The 27,500-nt window shown below is 33.1% G+C and overlaps 1 protein-coding gene across 1 annotated transcript in view; it reads left to right on the top strand.

Moving 5' to 3' along the window:
- The window catches only part of LOC126879225 (protein obstructor-E), a 70,941-nt gene that overhangs the window by 28,055 nt on the left and 15,386 nt on the right, over positions 1 to 27,500 (top strand). The window contains exons 2-3 of the mRNA XM_050642282.1: positions 14,941 to 15,162; positions 20,477 to 20,671. Of these exons, the coding sequence (XP_050498239.1) occupies positions 14,941 to 15,162; positions 20,477 to 20,671 (417 nt within the window). The remainder of the gene's footprint in view (positions 1 to 14,940; positions 15,163 to 20,476; positions 20,672 to 27,500) is intronic.

Here is a 27,500-nt window from a genome sequence, read left to right as displayed (position 1 = left end):
TCGAGTATTTCAACGTGGAATAACCAAAAAATTAAGCACTTTTTGGGAAAATATGCAGAAAACTCAAAACTTTTATTTACTTTTCTAAATTTTTCCTTTCTTATAACACTTTTTAATATAATTTTTAAAAAAAACATTTTTTTTTCAACATTTCGAAGTTTGTTTTTTTATTTTATCAGTAACCACTTTCTTTTCAAAAATAAGCACTTTGAACCGGTTGGTGAAACTTAAAGATCATACATGTTTCGACGAGTAGTCAAATCTAAGTATTCAAGCTTAAATAACGGGAAAACGATGCAATGTATAAAATATACCTGCTAAATATTTGTCAAAGTACTTCGCAATACCTATCAAATGAGCTTAAGAATAAGTTAATAGCGTCAAAATTAAGCAAGTTATTATGAAAATAAAAGAACCCCTTGGAATTAAAAAAAAATCCATTTCCACAAAAATTAAAATTTACAATAATCCTTACAAGAACTTCTTTATATTAGCATAAGTAATGATTTCAATAATTTTGACCGGTTTAGAATGCATATTTTTGAAAAAAAGATATAATTTAAAAAAATCATAATTTTTCAAATTATTGTAATTTTCATATTCTTTTGATAATAACTCCAAAAATAATCAAAATACGTAAAAAATTATATAGAACCAAATTTTAGTTTTTTCTGTCAAATATTTTACTATTTCTATAGGGTAAAAAATAGCCGAGATAGAAACGTTTAAATCTTGAATTAACCTTTTATTTTTAAAAAAGTAAGAGGTATAAAAGATTAAGTTTTACGTGGTGAAATAGCCCTTCAAACTAACTTTCAAACGGTTTTTAGGTGAACATGATATCGTAAAAGTGGACGGAGGTATTAAAAAAAACATGACATTTTTAAAAGATAAATTTTGAAAAAATTTTGGAGCATAAATTTTAATGCCATCAACATGTTCGGGGCTCATTTGATAGATATTTTTAAGTACTTTGACAAATGTTTAATAAGTTTATGTTATAAAATGCACCGTTTTTCCGTTATTTCAGCTTGAACACTTAGATTTTTTACTCGCCGAAAAAAATATACATTCAATTACCTATAACTCACTTTTAGTTAACACTAAAAGGTTTTTCTAGTAAGGAGTTTATTCCGTTTTTTATTAGCTTCAATATTGGTAATAATAACTTTTTTGTAAAATCTTATAGTTTTTGAGCTATTGATGAAAAATCGGTTAAAAACATGTATTTTTCTCAAGAAAAATTAAAATCTATGATCTATAATAACTCAAAAAGTTTACATTTATTTTAATATCTTTATATAACAAATGTTGCTTAGAATTTGTTCCTCTATCGAATTATGGGGTTATTTTGAATAAAATAATTTTCACCCCCGGGAAGGGGTGACATCCACCCCAGGGTAAAAGCGCAAGTTGGCACCATGTCACCTTTGTTCCTTGAGATATCCTCTAACTACTCACAAATTTTCATACAAATCGATGAGGGTTCAACGAAATCGGAGGTAATAACTCATATCCACCTTCAGTGACTCCACTAAAAGGGAACAACTTTATTTTGAGCGTCGCGTCACTTGCTTAATTTTTCTGCTAAAAACTGTTATAAAAATCAAAAACAAAGCTTTTATTAAACACTTTAAAATTTGATGAGTTTTCCCTGAAAAGTCCTTAATTTTTTGGTTATTTAACGTTGACATGTTCAATTTGGAATTTGACGACTAAGAACCTACTTTTCATAACTCTGCTTCTACAGGGTTTACAGACTTAATTCATATTCTATTTTTTCATGTTTTTATAAGCTACATTTTTGCTAAGAATATTTTTTTGGATAAAATACTTACTTTTTGAGTTATTTGTGAAAAACCGTCTATAAATTTGTGTTTTTTTTTTTGTTGAAACATGGACAGTTTCACTCGCAAATAACTCAAAAAGTATTATCTTAAACGTGAAATGATCCAATAAAACAAAAGTTGCTTAGAATTAGTCAGTTTATCCATTTTTGAGAAGGGGTGGCTTTCACCCTTCAAGTAAAAGAAACCCTGGGCTCACGTCCAAAACTGAAGTAAAGGGGAAAAGGAACCTAAATCCATATTTTCAAGCAAATCCGTCATTTACCTAATAGGCAAAATGCCTGTTTTTCTTCGACTGTGCCTCCTACTCAAATGAAATATTATCATCTCGTCTCTTTCGTGGTAGATATGTGCTTCTTTTTGAAATGCTATTTATCCCGTATTATTCTAACTATTCTGTCTTCTTACATTTTACTGGTAAGCCTATTCCATTCTCTTCTTCTTTTTTGCACTCATTCTTTGATGTTGTTTATTCTGCATATTATGTGTCTAATCTCATTACTCATTTATCTGTCCAATAGTGTTTTTGCGATTATTCTTCTTACTATTCAAAACAAGTAATTGGAATTCGTAAATTCTAGGTTTTCATCCAAAGTGACCGAAAGTAGAACCGGAAGTCGATATTTGAACTATTCGTGTAACTTTGCGTCCGTCGATTGATATACGATTTCACTAATTTTGAGTAATTTTTACTAAACTTTCGGTCATAACTGTTTAACCTGAAATGACTTCCAAACCTGAACTAAAAATTCATGCTCGACTTTTCAATAAGCTTCGATTGCTATGTCACAATGTACTATTTCTGCAACTATAATATGGCACTTTCCGGTTAGAATTATTTAATCGGAAATGATGTAAGAATCAAAAATATACATTTGTTTTCATCTTGCTAAGGCACGCCGAATAATATATCGCTTATACTATTTAGGTGACTTTAAAATGGTACTTCCGTTTGCAACTCTAAATCCGAAAGTCGGGCGTCAAATTTCTCATCTTTAATACCACCCTTGGGTTACAAGCTTTCATTCGATATCTCATTTGTCATTCTATCGGTATTAATAACGGAAGAGTTATATTCGCGGACAGAGAGTCACGAAACCGGAAATATATATTTGTTCTCGTCTTACTAAGGCGCGTCGAATAATATATCGCTTGTACTATTCTGACGATGTTAAAGCAGTATTTTCGGTTTCATTTCTAAAACCAGAAATCCTTGGTCAAATTTCTACCCCCTTTAGTACCTTCCTTGGTTATAAACTTTCTTTTGACACCTCATTTGTCATTCTACCTAGTATAATGACGAATAAGTTGTGTTTACGGACGGACAAACATGCATGAAACCGGACGTATATATTAGTTTTCGTCTTGCTGTCAACTAATATTTCGCTTGTACTATTTCAGCGATTGTAAAACAATATTTCCGGTTTCAACTGTAAAACTGGAAGTCGGAAATCAAATTTCTAATATACCTCTAATAAAATTTTTGGGTTAGAAATTCCCATTCGACACCTCATTTGTCACTCTATTTATTTTAATAACGGAGGAGTTATATTCGCCGACAGACAGACTGACGGACGGACAGGCATGAAACCGGAAGTATATATTAATTTGTTCTCATCTTGCTAAGGTGCGTCGAATAATATATCGCGTGGACTATTTCGGTGACTTTATAACAGTACTTCCGGTTGTAACTATAAAACCGGAAGTGCAAGGGCAAATTTACCACATTTAATACTATCCACACAGAGGCGATTAGGCCTTACATGGGCAGCATTTTGCAAAGTAAGCCATATTCTAAAAAGCTCAATTCCTAGGTGTATTAAGCGAAAGGTTTATAACCAATGTGTTTTGCCAGTACAAACTTATGAAGCAGAGACTTTAGCACTGACACAAAAATCAGCAAATAACATCAGAGTCACACAACGAGCCATGGAACGTGCAATGCTGAACGTGAGCCTTCGAGACCACATAACAAACCAACAAATCAGGCAAAGATCAGGAGTTCAAGACGTCATCGAAAACGATACGACGCTTAAGTGGAACTGGGCAGGGCACTTAGCTAGAACACAAGATGGACGGTGGACACAACGAATCATGGAATGGAGGCACAGAAACTATAAAAGAAGCCGAGGACGACCACCGACTAGATGGACCGACGACATAGCAGGAAACTGGCTACAAGAGGCCCAGTGTAGAGAATACTGTAAAGAACTGAGGGAGGCCTACGTCCAGCAGTGGACGCGATTGGCTGATTGATTGATTGATTAATACCATCCTTAGGTTATAAGCTTTCATTCAACATTGCATTTAGCCTCATTTATTATCCTTCTATCTGGTCTAATGACGGGAAGAAGTTGTGTTTATAGACAGACAGACAGACATGCATAAATTCAACGTTTTCACATTTTTTTAGAATGGGCGAAAACAATATTTATTTTTATTTATGTAACAGCGATAGTTATATTCTGAATTACAAACATATATACATACCTACCTTAATACATGTGTTAATGAAAATTTAAAGAATTGTGGAAAATTTCTGTGAAACAAAATATCCTCGCGTATGACTATTAATAAAATAAAATATACCTAATGCAATTCAATACATTTTCTAACACATAAAAATGAACAATACCAGTAAATCACCTGTAAGCAAGACGATTGTAAAATATGCGGGATAGAATGATTCAATATTCGAGCAACAGTGTTGCCAGCTAAGTCGAGGTCATAATGTCGTATTATAGTTTAACACATGAAGGATATACACATTGAATATACACATAAAAGCGACCTCCAACGGCAAATGGCTGAACTATAAGCGACGTTACGGACTCATTTTGTTTTAAGATTTACAGGAATTCTAAGACACCAACAAGATTTGTAACATTTTTGTTTGGTAGGTAGAGGTCTCTAGTTTCTCATTCAACAAAACTTTGGTAGAAAATGACAACCAATTAAAAGAAATACATGAAAAAAATTACGGACTCCGTATATTGAGGCCGTAAATCGCTCGAGTCCGTTGTGTATGGTCAAAACCTTAATACCGAGTCCGCAATGTTAAGAGGATATATATATATATATATATATATATATATATATATATATATATATACCAAAAAAATCATAATTTAAAAATAAAAATCGATCTGTTTCAAGATTTATTTCCAGAATGGCCCATTCACGAAAAAATTAATTATTTTATAAATTAATTATTATTATAAATTTTATTCCAACTGTATACCGGTAAATACGAGTGAGTTCAACGTAAGATTACAACAGAAACCCTTTGTTTTTATTTCAAATAATAGTCCACACCTCGAGTTTTTTTATGGACTTATGTTTATGTTAGTGTTAGTGTTAGTGAAATACCGTATCGAACATACATTTGTGTTGTAATTATTTGATACTGCACCCACCTGGTGAACGTAAACTATCTCGTCTAGAATATTAATTAGGTCCAAGCAGTAGCGGAGTCATTATTTGTACCTATAGATTGTCCACCTAGACCGTAGTTTATGTTGATTTGATGAATTATTTAATAAAAAATACTTCTATATAAGAGAGAGATAGTTACAGATTGTATATTGGCTCTTAATACAGGGGAGTTCGTAAAGGGGGGCCGAAAAAAAATCTATCCTTAGAAAAACTCCAAATTGTCAGATTAAGATAAGGTAAGTTAAATATACCCCATTCCACGAATATACTTGTGTTTTGGATTATCGCGACAACGAATATTTTACTGTGCAAAATATGAAGAACGAAAGTAAATTGCAAATTATATTGTTGTTTATTGGAGTAATTATTAGAGCAAAATACTTTCGTACTTCTTATGTTGCACACTAAAATAATCGTTGTCGCGATAATCCAAAACAGTCGTATGTTCGTGGAATACACCATACATGCCAAACAGTGTATATTTCAAAAATCTGACGATTTGAGTGGGGCGTAAGGAAATGCGTGAGTCACAAAGTTTCACAAGAAAAAAGCGAATATTTCGCGAAATGAACGTCAGATCGAAAAACTAAAAAATACGTCTTCAAGATTTGTCAAAAATCTATCGAATGGTACTAAACATGACCCCCCACAGAGAGACGTGGGGGGTAAATTTAAAATTTTAAATACGAATTCCGTGATATTTCGCGAAATCAACATCAGATCGAAAATTGAGAAGTACATTTATTCAATATGTTTGAAAATCTATCGAATGCCACCAAACACGACCCCCTACGGAGGTAGGGTGGGGGATTACTTTAAAATTTTAAATAGGAACCCCCATTTTTTATTTCAGATTTGGATCCCTTACGTAAAAATAAGTAACTTTTATTTGAAACATTTTTTCGAATTATAAAGAGATGGCGCTATAATCGGAAAAACGATTGTTGGAATTGAAAAACTAAATTTAAAATGGCAAATGTCCACTAAAATGGAAAATTTTACTTAACTTTTTTTGGTTTCAGGACCTACTCTTCACAACCCAATAGGTCCCCATAACGCTCGAGTGACTGCACATTTAGCATACTTTCCTCCCCTACTATAAGCTATATTTATTAGAATCTATGGAAAATATATTAAAAATTTAAATATAATTCTGAATGACCAACTTGAAACAAACAGCTCATCTCTTTAGTTAAGACTCTAGTTAAAGGCTATAAAGTGTAAACGTATACGAGCCCTAACAACTATATGTTGGAACAAGCGGTTGTTTTGCAAATAAAAAACCAATTTACCGAAATTCTTTTATTTTATTTTTTTAATTGTAGATATGCAATTAACAACATTTCTTTTGATGTGTAGAATTATTTTTACAAATTAATTATATATTTTATGTTGATTACTACTAAATTAATTATTGGATACTCGAAAAATTCTGACAACTAAATATTTTAACAAGCGACTTTTAACAAATAAAAATAAAAATTAATAAGGCGTAACGTCGACTTTAGCTTGAATAACAGCCGGAACTCTATTAGGCATTATATCAACTAGGCCTTCACAGAATTCAGGGGTGAAACTATCCCATATTTCTTGCAATTTAGTACGTAGTTGTGGCAAAGTACGCTGAGGGTTATTTTTTAGGCGTGCGTTGTTTCATTTTGTGCCAAAGTGTCTCTATTGGAAAAAAATAGTCATCTTCCTTAGTCTCAGCATCCGTATGGCTTGCAAATTGTAGAAGCCTCGGAGGTGTAACCAGAGAAGGTTCCCATTGTTTTCATTCTGGTGGGGTGTAGAATAGCATTGTTGTTTTATATGGCATTAGAGTGAAAACTTAGTCTTTTTGTCTCTATTGGATTAAGATTCGGGCTACTAGAAGGATGTGACAAAACTTTAATGTCATGTTCTACCATCCATTTTTTGGTAGATTTAGCCGTATGGCATGAGGCTCCGTCCTGTTGAAAGATAAAATTTTCGGATGGATATAAGGTTGTCGCACTTGGTAAAAATGAATGTTCAAGGATATCTTGATATTTGGCTGCGTTTACTATGGCTTCAATAAAATGTAAAGTTCCCACCCCTTTGGTCGACATACAACCCCACACCATGATGTCCTGTGGAAACTTTACAGTCCTTTTGAGACAATATTTATGGAATGCATCTGTCTTTTCCCTAATCACACGCTTTTGGTAATCTCCCCACAGACATCAAATTTGCTTTCGTCGCTATAGATAACTTTGTTCCAGTCAAGTTTGGTCCACGAAAGTTTTGATTTAGCCCAAATATAACGATTCCTTTTCTGAGTTTCCGTCAACAATGGTTTTTCTTTGGCCTATTCGAATAAATAAAAAAATAGAAAATCTATATCGCAAATAAGAACCTATCAAACATACCTTATAAAAACTAAGACCGCTTTTGTGGATATATTTGCGACAGCATTCTCTGGAAACATTCATCCCAGTTTCTCTATTCCATCTAGCAGTTACTTCTCGTAATGTATTTTTTCTTCCCGACTTACATATTCTGATTAAATGTCTTAAACTCTTTTCTTGAGAAACAGCTTTTGGACGGCCTGAGCTTTTGCCGCGAACATCAATACTGGCAGTTTCACCATATTTCTTAATTATATTAAACACAGTAGTTGTTGTTTTCCCTTGGTGGTACTGATGAATAATAATTTCTCGTACTTTTGGATCAGTAGGTTTTCCACGGGCCATTACTGTACTTTACTGATAATAAAACTGACAGTTGTTATTTTATTCATACTCAAATGACGCGTTATAATTATTGTTGGCAACAAACTAGCTACTCGTATGTTTGATTTCAAAGCCTTCTTTCCGTCAAGCTGATAAAACTTCACGCGTTTCTCGCCAGGACCTCGATTTTTGACCCTTCGCTTCGTTATCGATCATTCGCTATCTGTACACTAAACAGATACGAAGCGAATACGTTCGATAACGAAGCGAAGGGTCAAAAATCGAGGTCCAGGCACGCTAAAACGCGAGGAAAATTAAACAATGTTCCAATATTTAGTTGTCAGCAGTTTTCGATTATTAAACAATTAAATGAAGAGCAATCAACATAAAATATATAATTAAACCGTAGAAATAATTCCATACATCATAAAAAATGTTGTTAATTTCATAACTACATTTTAAAAAAAATTTAAATAAAAGAATTTCGGTAAATTGGCATTTTATTCACCAAATAACTGCTTGTTCCAACATATAGTTGTTAGGGCTCGTAGTAAAAATACTTCCCTTGAGAAAGGACACACTGCCGAAACAGCGGTAGTGAGAGTAAATTGTTATATATGTTGTGAAAGTGTAGAAAACAAAAGTTTTCAGTGTTTTATTCTTAGATAAAATGACTTACATCAAGTAACGATCAAATCCATCACATACCTAACTAAAATTTGCCATAATGACTTTATGGATTCTTAAAGCAATATCGAATTGTTTAAATCATTTAAACAATAGACCACTTGCTGAACCAGTTCTATATTTGGATCTAGGTCAACTAAACTGACCAAAAAGTAAAAGGTTCGCGTTTTCGATTACAACTTCATGGTTGTGTTATGGTACGTTACTGTATCCAATTATACAGAATTGCACCATTTAATTGGCAGTCTACTTAATAAACTGGTTCTCGTAAGACGTTTGTTTCACCTACATCAATATCCAAGTGATAGTTGGTTAATTGATATAATCAGAGAAATTTTCAATAAAATACACACGTATCTATTAATAATATACATACAGTAATTATTTACAAAATACATAATAATGTAGTGCAGTTTTCAATAAAGTAATTTTATAAAATATATCATTTTCACTGACTTCGCTGTTGCAAATAAGATCAACATTATCCTGATGATCGTTAACATCTGTCACGGATGGGCACATCACGAAGAAGAATCATTTTCTTGCTTTTATTTACATTTATTATTTTTATATCTTTTTTAATTACCTTCGTTTTCTAACTTATTTCTCTGAGCACATTTAGATACAGGGTCTTCATATTGTTGAAGCTACAAAAATGCCGAAATTGTTGTCATTTGTTCAGTCTGTTTTGCCAAAACACCATGGATGGATATAACGTACGCATAACAACAAATGATAAAAAAATGACAAAATTAGTTTGTCAAAATGGGTTTTCTATTCGGGCCTTACGTTGACCACAGCTTGGCGAATTCTACGTCGTGAATTAGTTCTGCATCGATACAAAATTCAAAAATTCAACTGGCCCAGAAATTGAAGGTAAACGACCATATATTACAGATTAATGATTATCCAGCCTTATTTTCTTCTAACAAGTATCCTCTTCCGTCAAGCTCATCCGATTTAAACGGTTGGTGAGCCTACATTGTCAAGTCAACAGTCTTACTATTATCCTGACAGTTTTTCGATTGTGGGTCAGTCAATTGGCTGTTGATTTGGATAAATGAATATGGAAATTTTTAGCCTGTCTTTGCCATTTCCCCAAGATTCCAACCAAACTTTTCTTGTACCAATGTATTAATGACTACTGTTTTGTGTGTGTTCGCAACCCCAAAGCCAGGCTTCTGGCCAATAAATGGAGCACGAGCGCCTTTTCGTGCCAATATGTTAGCCTTCTCATTGCCTACGTAGCCTTTGTGACCTAGAACCCAAGTTGATGTCAATCTGATCCGACTTCCAACTTAACCCTGTATTAGCATGTTGACTTGGCCTCTCCCTATGTGGTAAGTTTAGCATCACCTAAGCATACCATGCCACTTAACCATAAGTCATCATGGGCCTTATAATTCTTATGGAGAACCAAAGGTTTATTTTTGAACCTATTCGCCATTTTTTCCAACGTGATCATCTACATATGCCTAGGGACATTGTAACCTAGTCATACATTACACCTAATTACTTGGCCTATAGAATCTCCACTCCCCGGGGCACTTATTTTAATACTTTTAGTGCCCATTATCTGGTAATGGTAACAACTGCTGTTGTTTGCTAATTAACTTTTGGGCCTTCCGCTATCCATTTTTTTCATTGCGATTTAAGTTCGTCCTAAGACTGACTTGGCAAAACGCCCTTTAACTACTTTTGCTAGGTCGTCCGCATATTTCAAGCAGTAAAACGCCATAGGACGACTCTAAACAACGTCGTGTTTTCTCTGAATTCTCTCTGGAGCAGTAAGAAACTGACGTAAATTTTTATCGAAAAATTATCTTCATGGATAAAACCATGAGAATTGTTCAATAAAAAAATTAATTATTGTTTTTAATTTTCTTTAAAACACTGAAAAATATATTGAGGCACATTTCGCAAAAGTTCGTATTATTTAAACAACCCTTTAAGTTGAATTATACAAATAAGGAGTCGTTAAAATAGGTCATTATATTGATCTCATAAGAATTATTTTGTATTATATATTAATTAAAACAACATACACATTATGGGTGACAATAATCTATGTTTACAATTTTCTTCTGCAATTTTAGTTCTAATTGTTTTTCTCGTCATTACAATATTTAATCATCATTCATCATTCTCTTTGCCTTATCCCTATGCGGGGTCGGCTTCCCTAATTGCATTTCTCCATACAATTCTATCTTGGGTCATTTCAATATTAATCCCCTTTACCAACATATCCTGTCTAATCGTCTCCCCCACGTCTTGTTTTGTCTTCCTCTCCTACTCCTTCCAGGAATCTGCACTTCAGCAATTCTTCGTATTGGTTGATTAGCGTCTCGACGTTGAACATGACCAAACCATCTCAACCTATGCTCTCTCTCATTTTGGCATGAATTGGGGCCACACCTAGACTTCCCCTAATATACTCATTTTTAATTTATCCTTTTTTGTCACTCCACTCATCCATCTAAGCATTCTCATTTCCGCCACATGCATTCGTTGTTCCTCTTTCTTTTTCACTGCCCAACATTCAGTTCCGTACATCATAGCGGGTCTTATGGCTGTTTTATATAATTTTCCCTTCAACTTCATTGGAATTTTCCTGTCACACAGCACACCACTCCTTCCTTCCACTTCATCCATCCAGTCCTAATTCTACTGCATGCATCTCCATCTATTTCTCCATTACTCTGTAATACCGATCCTAGGTTCTTGAAACTAATGCTTTTCACAATCATTTCACCATCCAAGGATACCATTTTATTTGTAGTAACTCCATCTTTAAACGAACATTCCAAATACTCTGTTTTTGTCCTACTAAGTTTTAAACCTTTTTCCTCCAGAGCTTGTCTCCACTGTTCCAGTTTTTGTTCTAAGTCTCTTTCACTATTTTCTACCAACACTACATCATCAGCATACATTAGGCATCATGGAATACTACCCTGCAGTTTCGCTGTTATCTGGTCCAAAACTAATGAAAATAAATAAGGACTAAGCACCTAGCCTTGATGCAATCCTACTTTCCCCTGAAATTTATCAGTCTCTCCCACACCTGTCCTAACATTAGTCGTTACTCCCTCATGCATATCTCTCACAATCTTTACATATTCGCCAGGGACTCCTTTCTTATTGAGTGCCCACCACAGAAGCTATCGAGGAACTCCTCTATCATATGCTTTCCCAAGATCAATGAATACCATATGAGCGTTGGTCTCTTTATTGCTGTATTTTTCCATCAGTTGGCTTACAATGAAAATTGCATCTGTTGTTGATCTGCTCTACATAAATCCAAATTGATGATATTTCGGTTTTTTCACGCATCTGTCTATCAATTACTCACTCCCATATTTTCATGGTGTGGCTAAGTAGTTTTATAGCCCTGTAGTTTGTACATTATTGTATGTCTCCCTTGTTTTTGTAGACAGGTACTAATATACTGCTTCTCCATTCGTCTGGTATTTGTCCAACTTCCATAATTCTATTAAATAGACCTGCTAGCCAACTCATTCCTATCTCTCCCAATGTTCTCCATACTTCCCCAGGAATATCATCTGGTCCGACTGATTTTCCTTTCTTTATTTTTTAAAGTGCTTGAGCCACTTCCTCGTTTGTTATTCTGGTAACCATTGCTGTTACTGTCTCCGTTAACTCCGTATTTGTATTTGATACTAACGTTTTTAAAAGAACTAACCAAATCTCATATTATAACCTTTAAAATATTTAAATCAGGTAGTAAATAAATTATTTTTTACATAAAGGTGATCGATTATACATAATATTATCTTCACCTGTTGTTTGCAATTTGCTTAATTTGCATTGCATAATAGCCTTTACTACCGGCTGCGGCTGTAAATACCAAAAGTTCTTTTCTAAAAGTGAAAATACCATAAAAACCGACTGATGATCGCGACCAGCTAAAATTTTACACTTTCACGCCTTATACAAAACCAATCTCAGTTAAATCAAAATGTTAATACTTGAATAGTCGTTAAGATTCACTGAGTAATAGATTTCAATGACCACTAGTTAATGATTGGATTATAATTACTTTATTAGTTTGTAAGTTCTTATACATATTGTAATCTGGTTATTGGAATATTCGTGAAAGTTTTGGGAGCAATTTTGATAATATAAAATTAAACAATAATTGCAGTAATCTAGTTATGCTTGTCATTATTGTGTTTCTGTCAACAGCAGTGGCGAAAAAGAAAATAGCATGGAAAAAATACACCAAAAGACAAGCAACAACAAAGACGTGGGAAGAGTTTGGAGAAGAATTACAGGAAAACTATGTAACAAACAATAGAACCTTCTTTACAACAATCGGACATATGAAGAAAGGAAAACATAAAGAAATAACAGCCGTAAGGGATACAACAAACCAAATCCAAACAAATCCAGAACAGATAGCTAAAGTATGGAAAGAATACTATGAAAAAAATTTAGAAATGAAACAATAGATGATAGAAATGAAACATATCAAGATATCGAGAACAAAGAATTAGAGCAAATAAGTATAGAAGAAGTAATACAGGAAGTATCAAACGTAAAAATAGGTAAAGCTGGAGGGGATGATAATATAGACCCGGAAAGGGTCAAGTACATGGGAGTAGAAGGGATAAACTGGTTGTTGAAAATATACAAAGATGCATTGGAAAAGCAGCAAATCCCAAAAGACTGGCAAAGTAACCTTATAGTGCGAATATACAAAAAGGGAGAACACGTCAACTGCGAAAATTATAGAACTGTTTATCATCGGTATGTTTTAAAATATACACGAAAATAGTAGAGAAGAGGCTAAGACAAGAGGTAGAAAAGGAACTGGGAGAAGAACAAGCAGCGTTTAGACCAGAAAAACAGACAAACGATAACATTTACATCATTAGAAATATAATAGAAAGAAGTATTGACTCGGGGGGAAAGCTCATTCTAGCAATTATAGATTTAAGGGCAGCATTCGACTCTATAGAAAGAAAAATTATATGGAAATGCTTGCAGAACATGAAAGTACCAATTACACTGATAAAAATAATTGAAAGTATATACAGAGTAGTAAAAGGACGTGTACAGATAGCAGGAGAAAGATCTGAAGAATTCAATTGGAAAAGAGGTATCAAACAAGGAGACAGTCTTAGTCCGCTACAGTTCATAATAATCATGAATGAATTGACTAGAAATATTGGAGAAAGAACGAACCAAATAAAGACAACAATAGGATGCCAAAGATTACACCAAATAAAAATAGAAGCCTTATTGTATGCGGGTGACATAGTCCCTATAGCAGATTCCGTGACAAAAATGCAAAAAGTTATAAACATATGGACACAAGAAATAGAGAAATTAAAAATGGAAATAAACAACGAGAAAAGTAAAATAATGGTCGTCGGCGAAAAGGAAGAAAATGAAGTAAATATAAAATGCAAAAAATACTCAACTGGAAATAGTTACCGCATATGATTATCTTGGAGTTATAATTACCAATGATGGGAAAATGGACCTCGAAATATCAAACAGAACTAAAAAATCAAACAAACTGTACTACGCACTAGTGCCAGTTCTAAGGGAAAAAGAATTGTCCCACGAAACAAAAATTAAAATATATAATACGATTGTGATACCGACGATACTGTATACGAGCGAAAATTGGACTTTACAGAAAAAGCATAATAGTAGAATAAATGCAATTGAGATGAGACATCTACGAGCTATTGCCGAAAAGACCAAATGGGATAGAATAAGAAATGAGGCAATAAGAGGGATAACTAAACAGGAACCGATAATTAATAAAATAATAAAGAGACAATTAAACTGGTATGGATATCTGATGAGAATGAAACCTAGTAGACTAACAAGGAAAATTCACGAAACAAGGAATATTACAAAAAAGAAAAAAGGCAGACCGAGGAAAAAATGGATACAGCAAATAGTAGAAGCAGGAAAAATTAAACAGAAAACGCTAGAAGAAATGAAACTAATAGCACAAGACAGAAAAAAATGGAAGAGATGGGTGAATATGTAGCTAAACTAAACCCAAATCCGACACCTGAAAGGGTATAAAAAAGGGGAGAAAGAGAGAGTGTTTCTGTCATATTTATTTTTAGGCCGACGTGTTAGGAGCTGCCTGTGAGTTCCTCCACCATAATTTGCAATTTCTGTTTAACTTGTCGCTATTAAGGTCAATGTCATGTTGACAAATTATGTATTCTCTTATAACATTTACTTTTGGTGGCACATTTACTTATTTATGTTTAATTTTTTTTTTGTTTTAGCAAATGGTGGCGTACTAGTCCAGGACGCCCCAGCTTGCCCAGAGCAGCATGGAGTTCAAGCTTATGCCCACCCTGAATCCTGCAACCTGTTTTTCCTGTGTACAAACGGAACCTTAACTGTAGAAACCTGCGAAAATGGTCTTCTCTTTGACGGAAAAGGCAATGTATACAATCACTGTAACTACAACTGGGCTGTTGATTGTGGAAAGAGGAAAGCTGACTGTGAGTAGCTATTGTAGTATTGTATTGTAGTTTTTTTTTTCAATTTAGACAAGGAAGGATCTGTTTATAGGTGGATGTGAGAGGTGGCATTCGGATTTTTGCGGATAAAGTTAGGTCATAACTTCGTTAATAATAATTGACGTATCCTCCTTCTGAAATATGCCCGGAACATTAACAAAAAAAAATAAACTATTTAAAAATTTCAAAAAATTTCGTTTTTTGTATTTTCTTTGCTTATAACTTTAAAACGATTCATTTTGGAACAAAGTCGTATAGAAATAAAACAAAGATAATTCAATTTTCTATCAGATACGATTGGTTAAAAATGTCTTAATTTAACACCCTTGCTGCAAAATAGCAGTAAATACAAAATAAGGGGCAAAACAAGCCTGTCCTTATTTAATGTTTTTCCATCACTTAGGTTACACTTGGAACCTTCCTAATTCGCTTAGAAAATTTTTGTAATGTGCGTAAACCGTCCACCAAATTTCATTAAAATTGACTTACTAAATTTTTTGTAATAATTTTGCAATCTAAACTTTTTTTAAAAAATTAAAATTTTTTAAAATCTTGCACAACAAAAACTAGAACAGCTCCAGCAATGTTTTAAAGTAATAAACAATTTTTTGGCTTATAAACAAATTAGTGCTGTGTTCAGGAGGGGGTGCTACGGGCTCCTTTATTTAGATGGACTTGTGCAAGTTTTTTATGTATTTTGACCCGTAAAACATGAATTTTTTGGGTAGCAATTGATCCGGATAAGATTATTATAAACAAAGAACCCGGATTTCTTGGGTAATTCCAACCAAAAAATGTTCTTACAAGTTTTTTCGTAGGAGGCATAGTTTTCGAGATAAACGCGGTGAAACATTCAAAAAATCGAAAAATTGCAATTTTTGAACGTGAATAACTTTTGATTAAAAAATAAAATAGCAATTCTGCTGACAGCATTTGAAAGTTTAAGTTCAATTATACCTGTTTTAATTATTTGCATTCCTAAAAATAAATTTTTTTATTATTAAACAAAGCTATTTGTTTATAAGCCAAAAAATTGTTTATAATTTTAAAACATTGCCAAGACCCCTTAAATAATCCGATTTTAATTCTGTAAAGTGTGTTAGATAGGTAGAGTACCTCTTTATATGTAAAAAAATTAGACAACTTCTAAATGGTCTACTTTTTGTTCAAAAAGATTTTAAAAAATTTGAACTTTTTTAAAAACATTTATATTGCAAATTTATTATGCAATGATTTTAATGAAATTTGGTAGACCATTTAAGTAAGTTATAAGAATTTTCTAAGCGAATTACTAAGGTTCTAAGTGCCACCAAAGTGATTAAAAAACATTGAATAACAACATTCGTATTCCCCCCCCCTTATTTTGTATTTATTGCTATATTGCAGAAAAGGTAATACTTTAAGATATTTTTGACCAGTCGTATATCATACAAAATTCAATTATCTTTATTTTATTCTTATATGACTTTGTTCCAAAACAAATGGTTTTAAATTTATAAGCAAAGAAAGCAGAAAAAATCGATGTTTTTCGAAATTTTTAAATATTTTAATTTTTTTATTAATGTTCCAGGCATATTTGAGAAGGAGCATAAGTCAATAATTATTACTGAAGGTGTCACCTAATTTTATCTGCAAAAATCCGAAAGCCACCTCTCACATCCAAAAATACACGTTTTTTTACAGATTAGTCCTGGTCTAATTACCAATGGTATTGTTTAATAAGTCTAAGCAGATTGTGATGTACGCAGATGATGTAAACTTGATGGGAAAAACCGCAAGAGACATCACAGAACTTTATGTAGAGCTTGAATAAAATGCGAAAGAAATAGGGCTAGCATTCAACGTCAACTAGATAAAAATAAAGCCCTAATACAAGTAATAAAACAACGAAACTTGCAGAATTTGACAATAGACGACGCTAACATTGAAGTAATTAAACAGCTTACATACCTGGTGTACAGATAACTGAAGATGGCAGCGAGGAGGAGGAAATACGGAAACTGATAATGCTTCCTAACAAAGCATGCATTTCTCTGTCGCAGGTGTTTGGATTCAAAGATATCCATAGATAAGTAAAGTTTAAAATATATAAAACCATCATACAACCAATACCAACGTATGGGTTAGAGACATGGATCATAACAGAAACGGCAAAAAGGTTATTAATACTAATGTTTTACTGAGTATTATAACATTTTTGAAAAAATGATATTAAGGAGGATATTGGAACTCATCTGCGAGATTGGTGTATGGAGAATAAGGTTCAATCACGAGTTATGTTAATATTACAAAGAACCATTTATAGCAAATTATGGAAAAATACAAAGATTGTGCTGGACAGGACAACTTATAAGAGTGGATAATGAGAGAACACCTACTAGAAAGCTTAGTGGAACTATGGTGGGACGTCGGCCAGTAGAAAGTCCAAGGAGGAAGTGGGTAGACGAAGAGAGAACCGATGTTAAAGAGAGATTGAGGGTGGATAACTGAAGCAGGCAAAAGAAAAACACTTTGAAGAGATTTCTCTTCAAAGAGATCGAGGACCTCCAAAAAAGATACGATCTATTTAACCTACATAAGAAAGTCAAAGAAATGGCTGGACTAAGAAAACGAGATCTCACTGGTGCACTTCTGGATAGACACGGGGTTGCTATAACAGAGACCGATGAGAAAGTACAACGTTGGGCAGAATAAATACATCGATGAACTGTTTGGTGATGAAATAGGGTACCTGGAACACATAGAACTTACTTCAGGAGAAATAGGTCCCGATATTACAAAGAAAGAAATAATACATGCGTTAAAAACAATGAAAAACAGGAAAAGCCCAGGACGTGACATGCTTCCTATAGACCTTTTAAAAATTATAGATGAGCAGCATATTGATGTTTTAGTGGTACTCTTGAACAAAATTTATAGCTCAGGCACATTACCCAAAGAATGGTTGCCGTCGATATTTATTTGCCTCCCTGAAAAGAAAAACGCAAGAGAATGCGGCGGCTACCATACCATTAGTTTGATGTCCCATGTGCTAAAGGTGCTACTGAAAGTCATAAGCGAATATATCATAAACTGGACATAGACATTAATGATACGCAATTTGGGTTTCGCAAAGGCCTGGGAACTCGTGAAGCTCTTTTTTCACTTAACATACTTATACAAAGGTGCCTGGATGTCAATCAAGATATATATATGCGTATTTTATTGACTATAATAAAGCATTCGACAAAGTACGACATGAACAATTAATGCATGTCCTGGAATCAAAGAAGCTGGACTACAATGACCTCAGGATTGTATCGAATTTATACTAAATACGTGTTAACGACCAGCTGTCAGAGGAAATTGAAATCAGACGTGGAGTGGAACAGGGATGCGTGTTTTCGCCAATTCTTTTTAATGCCTGCTCGGAAGAGATGCCTGCGTGTTTTCGCCAATTCTTTTTAATGCCTGCTCAAGAGCTTTTGAAAAAAGCTCTTGAGGGTAAAACAGCTGGAATAAAGGTAAATGGAGTTCCCATTAAAAACATTAGATATGCGGATAACACTGTCATCTTAGCTGAAAATGTTGGGGATCTTCAGAGGCTGGTGACCAGAATAACAGAGTTTGAATAAGAATACGGGCTAACAATGAATGTCAAGAAGACAATGTTTATGAGAATATCACAAACTCAAAGAAATAATGAAAATCTCTTTATAAACGGATCCAATATCGAACGAGTCGACCAATATACATACCTTGGAACAATGATTAACTCCACAGGAGATTACTTACAGGAAATCAAAATCAGAATAAAAAAGGCTAGAACAAATTTTAACAAAATGAAAAAGTGCTCTGCACAAGAGATTTGAAGTTGGAGGTAAGCGTTAGGCTGGCTAGGTGCTACGTTTTCTCGACTTTGTTTTATGGAATGAAAGCTTGGACCTTGAATGCTGCATCAATGAAAAAACTAGAATAATTCGAGCTGTTGGTGTACAGAAGAATTCTGAAAATATCGTGGACAGAACACGTTACAAACAAAGAGGTTCTAAGAAAGATGAATTAAGAAATAGAAATCCTAAATACCATCAAAACAAGAAAATTGGAATATCTCGGACATATTACACGTGGAGAGAGATACAGTTTGCTCCAATTGGTTATGCAGGGAAAGTTTCAAGGAAAGAGAAGCATAGGGAGACGCAGAATATCGTGACGAATAAAATACGAATAGCTATGATGATTGCCGACCTCCGCCGCGGATATGGCACTTAAAGAAGAAGAAGAACTGGAGAACAGCAGCCAGGGATAGAGATCCTAGGCAACCAAATAACGTTACAATAACGTTTACACGTCAGTTTGTTAGGTTTTTTCGACGTCGAAAGTCACGTGAATATGTCCACCATAACTGACGTCATTTTTATCACGTTTTAAATAGGTGATACAAAAAACGTAGTTTTTATGTCGTTTTTTAGATTATTTTTCATTTTATGGTTTTAAAAATACACAATAATAATTATTCGTATGGGTATTGTTAGTATTGCTATTTTCATTTAGCTGTTTTAAATTTAGCTTATAGGCTAAGGTGTACTTACAGTGTCAAAACTGAAACAACATATAAACTAATAAATAACTTATCAACAAATTAATTTACTTAAACTCGATAACACATAATTATGCCATTAACAGAAAATATTCACCAAAACAAAACACATAACCTCAAACCCTTTTCAAGAAGAACTATTGCATTAAGCTAAACTCACTACTCAATTGAGAAAAATGAATAAAAATCTCTTATTTAACACATTTTTTCAACTAAATATCTAAATGAAAAGTATTTTTTGCCACACAAAGCACGTAAACAATAAATGAACAATTTCTTATGACAATTTAAGCTTATAAACGTCAATATACAACATTAATAACATTATAAGAATTAATACCCGTTAAGATCCTCCCATTTTTGTGACGTCAGACTTGGGCTGTCTGAAATGAAAACTTATTTTTAAACATATTTGAACGTCATTAATCTTACGTATTTAAAATCACCTACAAAATACGTTTATACGACGTACTGTCCAAACACGTGTATATATTCAACCAAAAGCTGACGTTTCCTCGACGCTATTGACGTCACTTGGTTGCCTGGGATACTTGGAGGTGAATGTTGGGAGACGACTTGGCTGTAGCGCCATAGAAGAGAGTTATGTTATGTTATGTAACTTTATAGAATTACCATATTAATACTACTATATTAAGTACTACTTAATAGTATTAACATATTTTATTAACTAATAAACGATTTATCTGTGTTTTGTAGTAACGCCCATCAGTACTCCAGGATGTGAATACCAATTTGGCATTTACCCAGATGGGCCAGAATGTTCAGTCCACTTTATCAAATGCGAATACGGAGAACCAATTCCAAACCAATGTGATGCTGGTTTAGTGTACGATGAACGCATCCACGGATGTAATTGGCCAGATCTTTTGGCAGAAAAATGTAATCCAGAAGGTAAGATTGTATTATTGATGAATTTTTTTATATGTAACTGTTTCTCAATGTATTTATAATGTCGTCGGTGTAAACTAGTAGGTTGGTTGAAATTGAATGACTAAAAATCAATTATTTATCAACAGATTTATATATGAGATTAACAAAGACTCTTGTCATGGAAAGTGGTTTAAAATAAGTCACAAATATTTACATAAAAATAATGCACAGTTCCTTAATAACAAGTTGGATATTACGTCTGCACCAGGACCTTTATTGAGTATTGGGAGTATAATCAAGACGTGTAGCAGACCTTTATAGATTTCAAACAGGGTTATGGTCAGTTAACCGTCTAACACTATAAAAGACAATGATCGAGCTGGACGTATCCAAGGTACTAGCTGCAGTAACAAAAATGTGTGTAACTCCTTTGCTTCTTCATCTTGTTCCTTCTTGTATGTAGACTTAAAAGCCTGTTTCTTCTTCAATATTAGCCTCCTAAATTGCTTAAATTATCGCACCATCTTTTTCTTGGTTTGCTAATACTTTTTCGTCCATTTGGTGACTTATCTCGTGCTATTCGTACTATCCTATCCTCTTCGATTCTACTAATGTGTTCGTTCCACTCCTGTTTCCGTTTTGTCACCTATCCATTTATGTCTTCTACATTGCATGATCTTCTTATGTTTTCGCTTCTCCCTATCCAACAGACTTTTTCCCTGATATTCGTCGAAGTCAAGCTCCTTTGCACAAGCTTGTCCTAGGAGGAAAACTTCAAACTTCAAAGGCTTTCTGCGCCAATTCTGAGCTGAGACAGGGAGATCCGTTTTCCCAGAGACGCAGGCTCACTAAAAACAAAACCATTCAACTTCATGCAACTTGGAGTATGAAAATTATTTCTTTTACAATTAATCAAATTCTAAAAAGGTTTTATATTATAGTCGTGATTTTTGAGTATTTTCTATAAACGACTTGTAACCGTCTCTGACATAAAGATTGGAAGCTGCAAAATTCATCATAATAGCTAATTCATTTCTTTAAAGGGATAAGCTGTTTCTGTTTTCTATGTTAAGTGAAGTTACTGATTTATTAAAGAAAATACCAGCTGATTTAGCACAAACATTCATTCAATCTCATCTAAGCTTCATTCAGAAACTACAGGATAAGTAAAAGTGTACTAACAAATAATCCTTGGACAAAAAATTCCCAGACAAAAAATAAAATCCCCACAAAGAATTCTCACAAATAATCTCCAGATAAATAATCCCCGGACAAAACATCTCCATAAAAAATTAAGGTGAAATAATCCCCACAAATTATTTTGGACAAAATATCCCCTCAAAAAATTCCGGACAAAAAATCCCCAAGAAATATTTGCTGCCGAATAGTTATCATCTCAAAAGTTTTCATCTTCAAATGTTTTTCAGCCTCAGTGCATGAGGGTACCTATAGCAATCGCCATGAAACCGCTGCGCTGTTCGGCAAGAAAAAAATGATGTACGATTAATATTAAGCATGAATTGTAATTTCAATTACCAAATTTCGAATTATAATTTCCTATTCCAACTGGTTTTCCCTAGTTTCATTCATGCCGAAAACTTTAAATTTTTCATGACAAATGAGTAAGTTTTTTCAAAAATCGTGGAAAATATGGGAAATGAGCTCAGTCTGTAGGATTCGTGCTGTAATTATTTGCTTAAATAATTTTCTCACTCTGTTTTAAATAACTCTGTTCAAAACATTGCCTATTCGTGATGATACCTGCTGGTCCTAAAATCGATAATTTTGATTGTAATGCAAATAAAAAATATGAAAAAAATATTTTTAAGTAACGCTTTTCTTTAGTCACGAGTGACTAAAATTAAACATATAAAAAAAATCAACTAAAAAGCAAAAAATAAAAAAAATTGAAAAAATCTAACACATTCGTCAAAGAAAAGCATGGCGCGTCTTCATCGAATGAACGGTTTTCGCACCACGATTTTCTGTAACGAATGTGTTAGATTTTTTCAATTTTTTTAATTTTTTGCTTTTTAGTTGATTTTTTTATATGTTTAATTTTAGTCACTCGTAACTAAAGAAAAGTGTTTCTTAAAAATATTTTTTCATATTTTTTTAATTTTTACTTTTTAGTCTTACACTTTTCAAACATTAAAATATAACGCCATGTTTATTAAAAAATGTATAAAACATATGATATACAAACAGGAAAAGTAGACGGAATCGGCAAAAAAATTAAAACTTTATTGTTTATTTATGAAGCATAACGCAAACAATTAACGTACAAAGTGAAATTATGTATAGTTCATATAATTAGCTACAATCTTTAAAAGTTTCAAGTTTCTTCATTGTAAAAAACAAGAGAATTTAAGAATTTTCCGTTAAAATCGTTTTTTTATTTAAACAATTAATAAACAAAAAAAATTTATTGACTATTAGTGTATTGTTCCCGTGAATGCATATGTCTGCAAATTTTTAGTCATTTACATTGAAGAAAAGGCAGTCAAATTAACGTCCAAAGATTTGCCCCAAACGATTGAACTAAAGAAAAGCGTTTAATTAATTGTAGCACAAAACGTCTCTACCGGTGGCTTCTCTAAGACTACGATAAATCACGAATTTAGTTTTGGTTAAAGTTTTGTTTCGTAACGTATGACACGAATAAACGCCGATTTATATATAAACAAACATATCATCGTTCAAAATTTGAAACTTTATTGTTTATTTATGAAACATAACGTAAACAATTAACGTAAAAAGTACAATTATGTATAGTTCATATCATTAGCTACAATCTGTAAAAGTTTCAAGTTTCTACGTTGTAAAAAACAAGAGAATTTAAGCATTTTCCATAAAAATCGTTTTTTTATTTAAACAATTAATAGATATAAAATTTTTCTTATTGACTATTCGTGTATTGTTCCCGCGAACGCATATGTCTGCAAATTTTCATTCATTTGCATTGAAGAAAAGTCAGTCAACTTAAAGTCTAAAGATTTGATATTGAAGTAAAGAAAAGCGTTTAAAAATCCTGAGGTTGAAAAACATTTGCGTAGATTGCGTTCACGGGAAAACTTCTGAGGACTATTTGACAGCAAATATTTCTTGGGGATTTTATGTCCGGTATTTTTTGTGGGGATATTTTGTCCAAAAAATTGTGGGGTTTATTTGACCGGAAGATTTTGTGAGGATTTTTTGTCCGTTGATTATTTCTCTGGGAATTATTTGTGGGGGTTATTTGTGGAGATTATTTGTGGGGATTTTTTGTGGTGATGTTTTGTCTGGAGCGCGATTATTTGTCCAGGGATTATTTATCCTAGGATTTAAGTAAAAAGCTCGTTAAACCAAAGCTTTTTTATAAGGGTTTTTCACACAATAAATACACTTAGGTCTTAATGAGTGATATTTATTGATGTTGATTTCATTTTAATAATCATTGCACACTGAATCGTGTCTTTCTAATAATTAACGAAACCACTACTCACTTAAACTTTTATAACCTACAAAACAAATTACATGTAATAATCAGTTAATTAATGAAGAGTAATGAAGAATTTACAGTATGTGATTTGCAGACTATGTATGCAAGTCTATTATAAGTAATTAGGTAGAGTTGCCGTTCAGAAAACGGGATTTAAAATTGGTTGTATACAAAACTAATTAGTTACCTTATTACTTAGGTACTAATAATAGTTTAATTGATTTTTTTTGTTAAATTTACTACATGATTTACTATTTTAAGAATTACAGATATATGGATTGACTATCTAAAGAGCTCTATGCAGAGGAAGAACAAATGAGACTAGAACCGGAATCGCCAGAAATTACCACAAATGAAGAAGTTTATCTAAGTACACAGGAAGATCGAAGAATACTTAAAAAGTTGAAGAATAGAAAAACTGCAGTTAAAGATGGAATGCCAAAGGAATTACTGAAATATTGCGGAGCAGCAATGACAGGAAAATTTAACAACATTAATTCACAAAATTATAAAACACTATAAAATATCAGAAGAATGGAAAACGAGTGAACTAATTGTTCTATTCAAAAAAGGAGACAAAAGCAGCCAGACCACGACAGAGGTATAAACGTTCCCTAAAACTTACAAACTAAAGTTTTACAAGAACTAGTGTGTCAGAGGAAATGTTTAGCAGATAAATAATATTGATTGATTCGACCGTTACTTGATGTAAATTCATTTTATCTAACAATAAAACACTGAAAACGTTTTTTTTCTATACTTACACAAAAAAGTATTATAACTATGTGACCACAGCTGTTTCGGCAGAGTGCCTTTCTCAAGTGATTTAGTTTACTATGTGTTTGCCTTTTTAAAGTCTTTAACTGAAGAGGTTGAAGAGTGGGAAGCATTTGCTCTTTGTCTTGAGTTGGTCATTCAGAATTATATCTCTATTTTTTAATTTATTAATTTCCATAGATTCTAATAAAGATAGCTTACGGCCTTTATTTTGAATATGCAGAATTTGAAACTTCATTAAAAGAATGATTATGATCTAGAAGGTGAAGTGCGTATGTAGAAGTGTCTGTTTTTCTATTGTTGAAAGCCCTTTTGTGTTCCGCTATCCGTTTGTCAAAGGTTCTGCCAGTTTGACCGATGTAAGTTTTCGGACAGTCACCACAAGTTAGTTTGTAGACACCCCTCTGTAGTTGTTTTCTCTTTCGGCTCTTATTGTTCTTAATATATTTGCTTAAGTTGTTGTTAGTTCTGAAAGCTGGTGTTATTCCTTTTTTTTATGTATCTTGCTATTTTTGTTGTTATCTTGCCAGTGTATATGATAGAGCAGAAGGTACTGTAACATCCCGTATTTAAACAGTTCTTATATTGGTGATAATACGTGGATGATATACTAGTATGCATTACAGGAACAAACAGGCAACTTGACCAGTTTCTATCATACATTAATTCACTTCATAGTAATATTGAGTTTACAATAGAAACAGAACAGAATAAGTCCATAAACTTTCTAGATGTAACAATTACCAGACTACACAACAAACATGAGTTCTCCGTATATCATAAACCTACCCATACTGACATAACTATACACAATTCATCATCCCATCCTACACAACACAAATTAGCATCCTACCATAGCATGATACATAGACTGACAGAAATTTCCATGTCAAAAATAACTTCGAAATAGAACTGAACATCATTAAACAAGTAGCTGAAACAATGGCTATAACGAACAAACAATTAATAAAATTTTAAACCAAAAACTCCACAAGAAAGCCCTAAAATTAGTCTATCCACCACCACAGAAAGAACCCAGTACCTTCTGCTCTATTACATATACTAGCAAGATAACTACAATAATAGCCAGATACATAAAAAAGGAAGGAATAACACAAGCTTTCAGAACTAACAACAACTTAAGCAAATATATTAAGAACAGTAAGAGCCGAAAGAGAAAACAACTACAGAGTTGTGTCAAAAACTAACTTGTGGTGACTGTCCAAAAGCTTACATCGGTCAAACTGGCAGAACCTTTGACAAAAGGATAGCAGAACACAAAAAGGCTTTCAACAATAAAAAACAGAAACTTCTACATACTCACTTCACCTTCTAGACCATAATCATTCTTTTAATGAAGAGTTTCAAATTCTGCATATTCAAAATGAAGGCCTTAAGCTATCTTTATTAGAATCTATGGAAATCAATAAATTAAAAAATACAGATATAATTCTGAATGACCAACTCGAGACAAACAGCTCCCCAGTCCTCAACCTCTTCAGTTAAAGACTTTAAAAAGGCAAACACATAGTAAACTAAATCACTTGAGAAAGGCACTCTGCCAAAATAGCTGTAGTCACATAGTTATAATAAATTTTGTGGAAGTATAGAAAACAAACGTTTTCAGTGTTTTATTGTTAGATAAATAATATGAGTTTTCGTACTGGAAGATCGTATACAGATGCAATATTCGTCAAAAAGCAATTTACTGGCAAATGTGAATATAAAAGACTGAGTATAATAGACCAGCATTTCTATGTTTGATTGACTTGAAAAAAGCATTCGACAGAGCAAGGCACAAATATGTAATCCATCTTTTTTATAATACATTCCCTAGATATCATAAAAACTATTGAAAACATCTACCAAAACAACAAAATGGAAGTCAGAATAGATGGACAACGTACAGAACCTATAGACATAAACAACGGAATAAGGCAGGGGAGCTTATTGTGCCCTATTCTCTTCAGTTTATCTATATAATTTAATTATGGATGAAATCATCATAAGTGCCAACAAAGGAAGATGATACAGAATGGGAAAGAAGCGTACAGTGTATAAACGAATGGCCACTAAATATAAAAAACGAATGGAACAACGACATAAGCAGAATGGGGGTGAACAATGTGGACAAAATAGCAAGGGATAAAGCACCAATCGGTAGAAGTATCAGCCGACCGTGCAAAAGATGGAGTGACAACCTTTCATAGAGGTATCCATCTGCCAATGAACAAACAGAATTGCTTTCAAAGAGGAAAATAAGAAGAAGAATTACAAACGCAACACTCGTCATAAAACTGATTGTAGAAAGAGTATTAGAATACGTCCGTCAACGTTTGGTTGACTTGAAGAAGATATTTGACATAGTAAGACTGAAAGACGTAATACGTATTATTTTATAATCAATGGATATTACAAAAACAATTGAAAACGTCAAACGAATAAGATAGAAGTCAGAATATATGGACAAAGTACGGATTTTCTACAGAAAGAGGCAATGGAATAAGACAAAGGAATCACTGTGTCCTATGCTATTAAGTCTAATTATGGATGCACTCATAAAGAGTATCAATAATAAATGAAATTAAAATT

Source organism: Diabrotica virgifera, chromosome 1, assembly GCF_917563875.1.
Source record: "Diabrotica virgifera virgifera chromosome 1, PGI_DIABVI_V3a".
In the NCBI taxonomy this organism is placed as follows: Eukaryota; Metazoa; Arthropoda; class Insecta; order Coleoptera; family Chrysomelidae; genus Diabrotica; species Diabrotica virgifera.
This window is presented reverse-complemented; position numbering and strand designations above follow the sequence as displayed.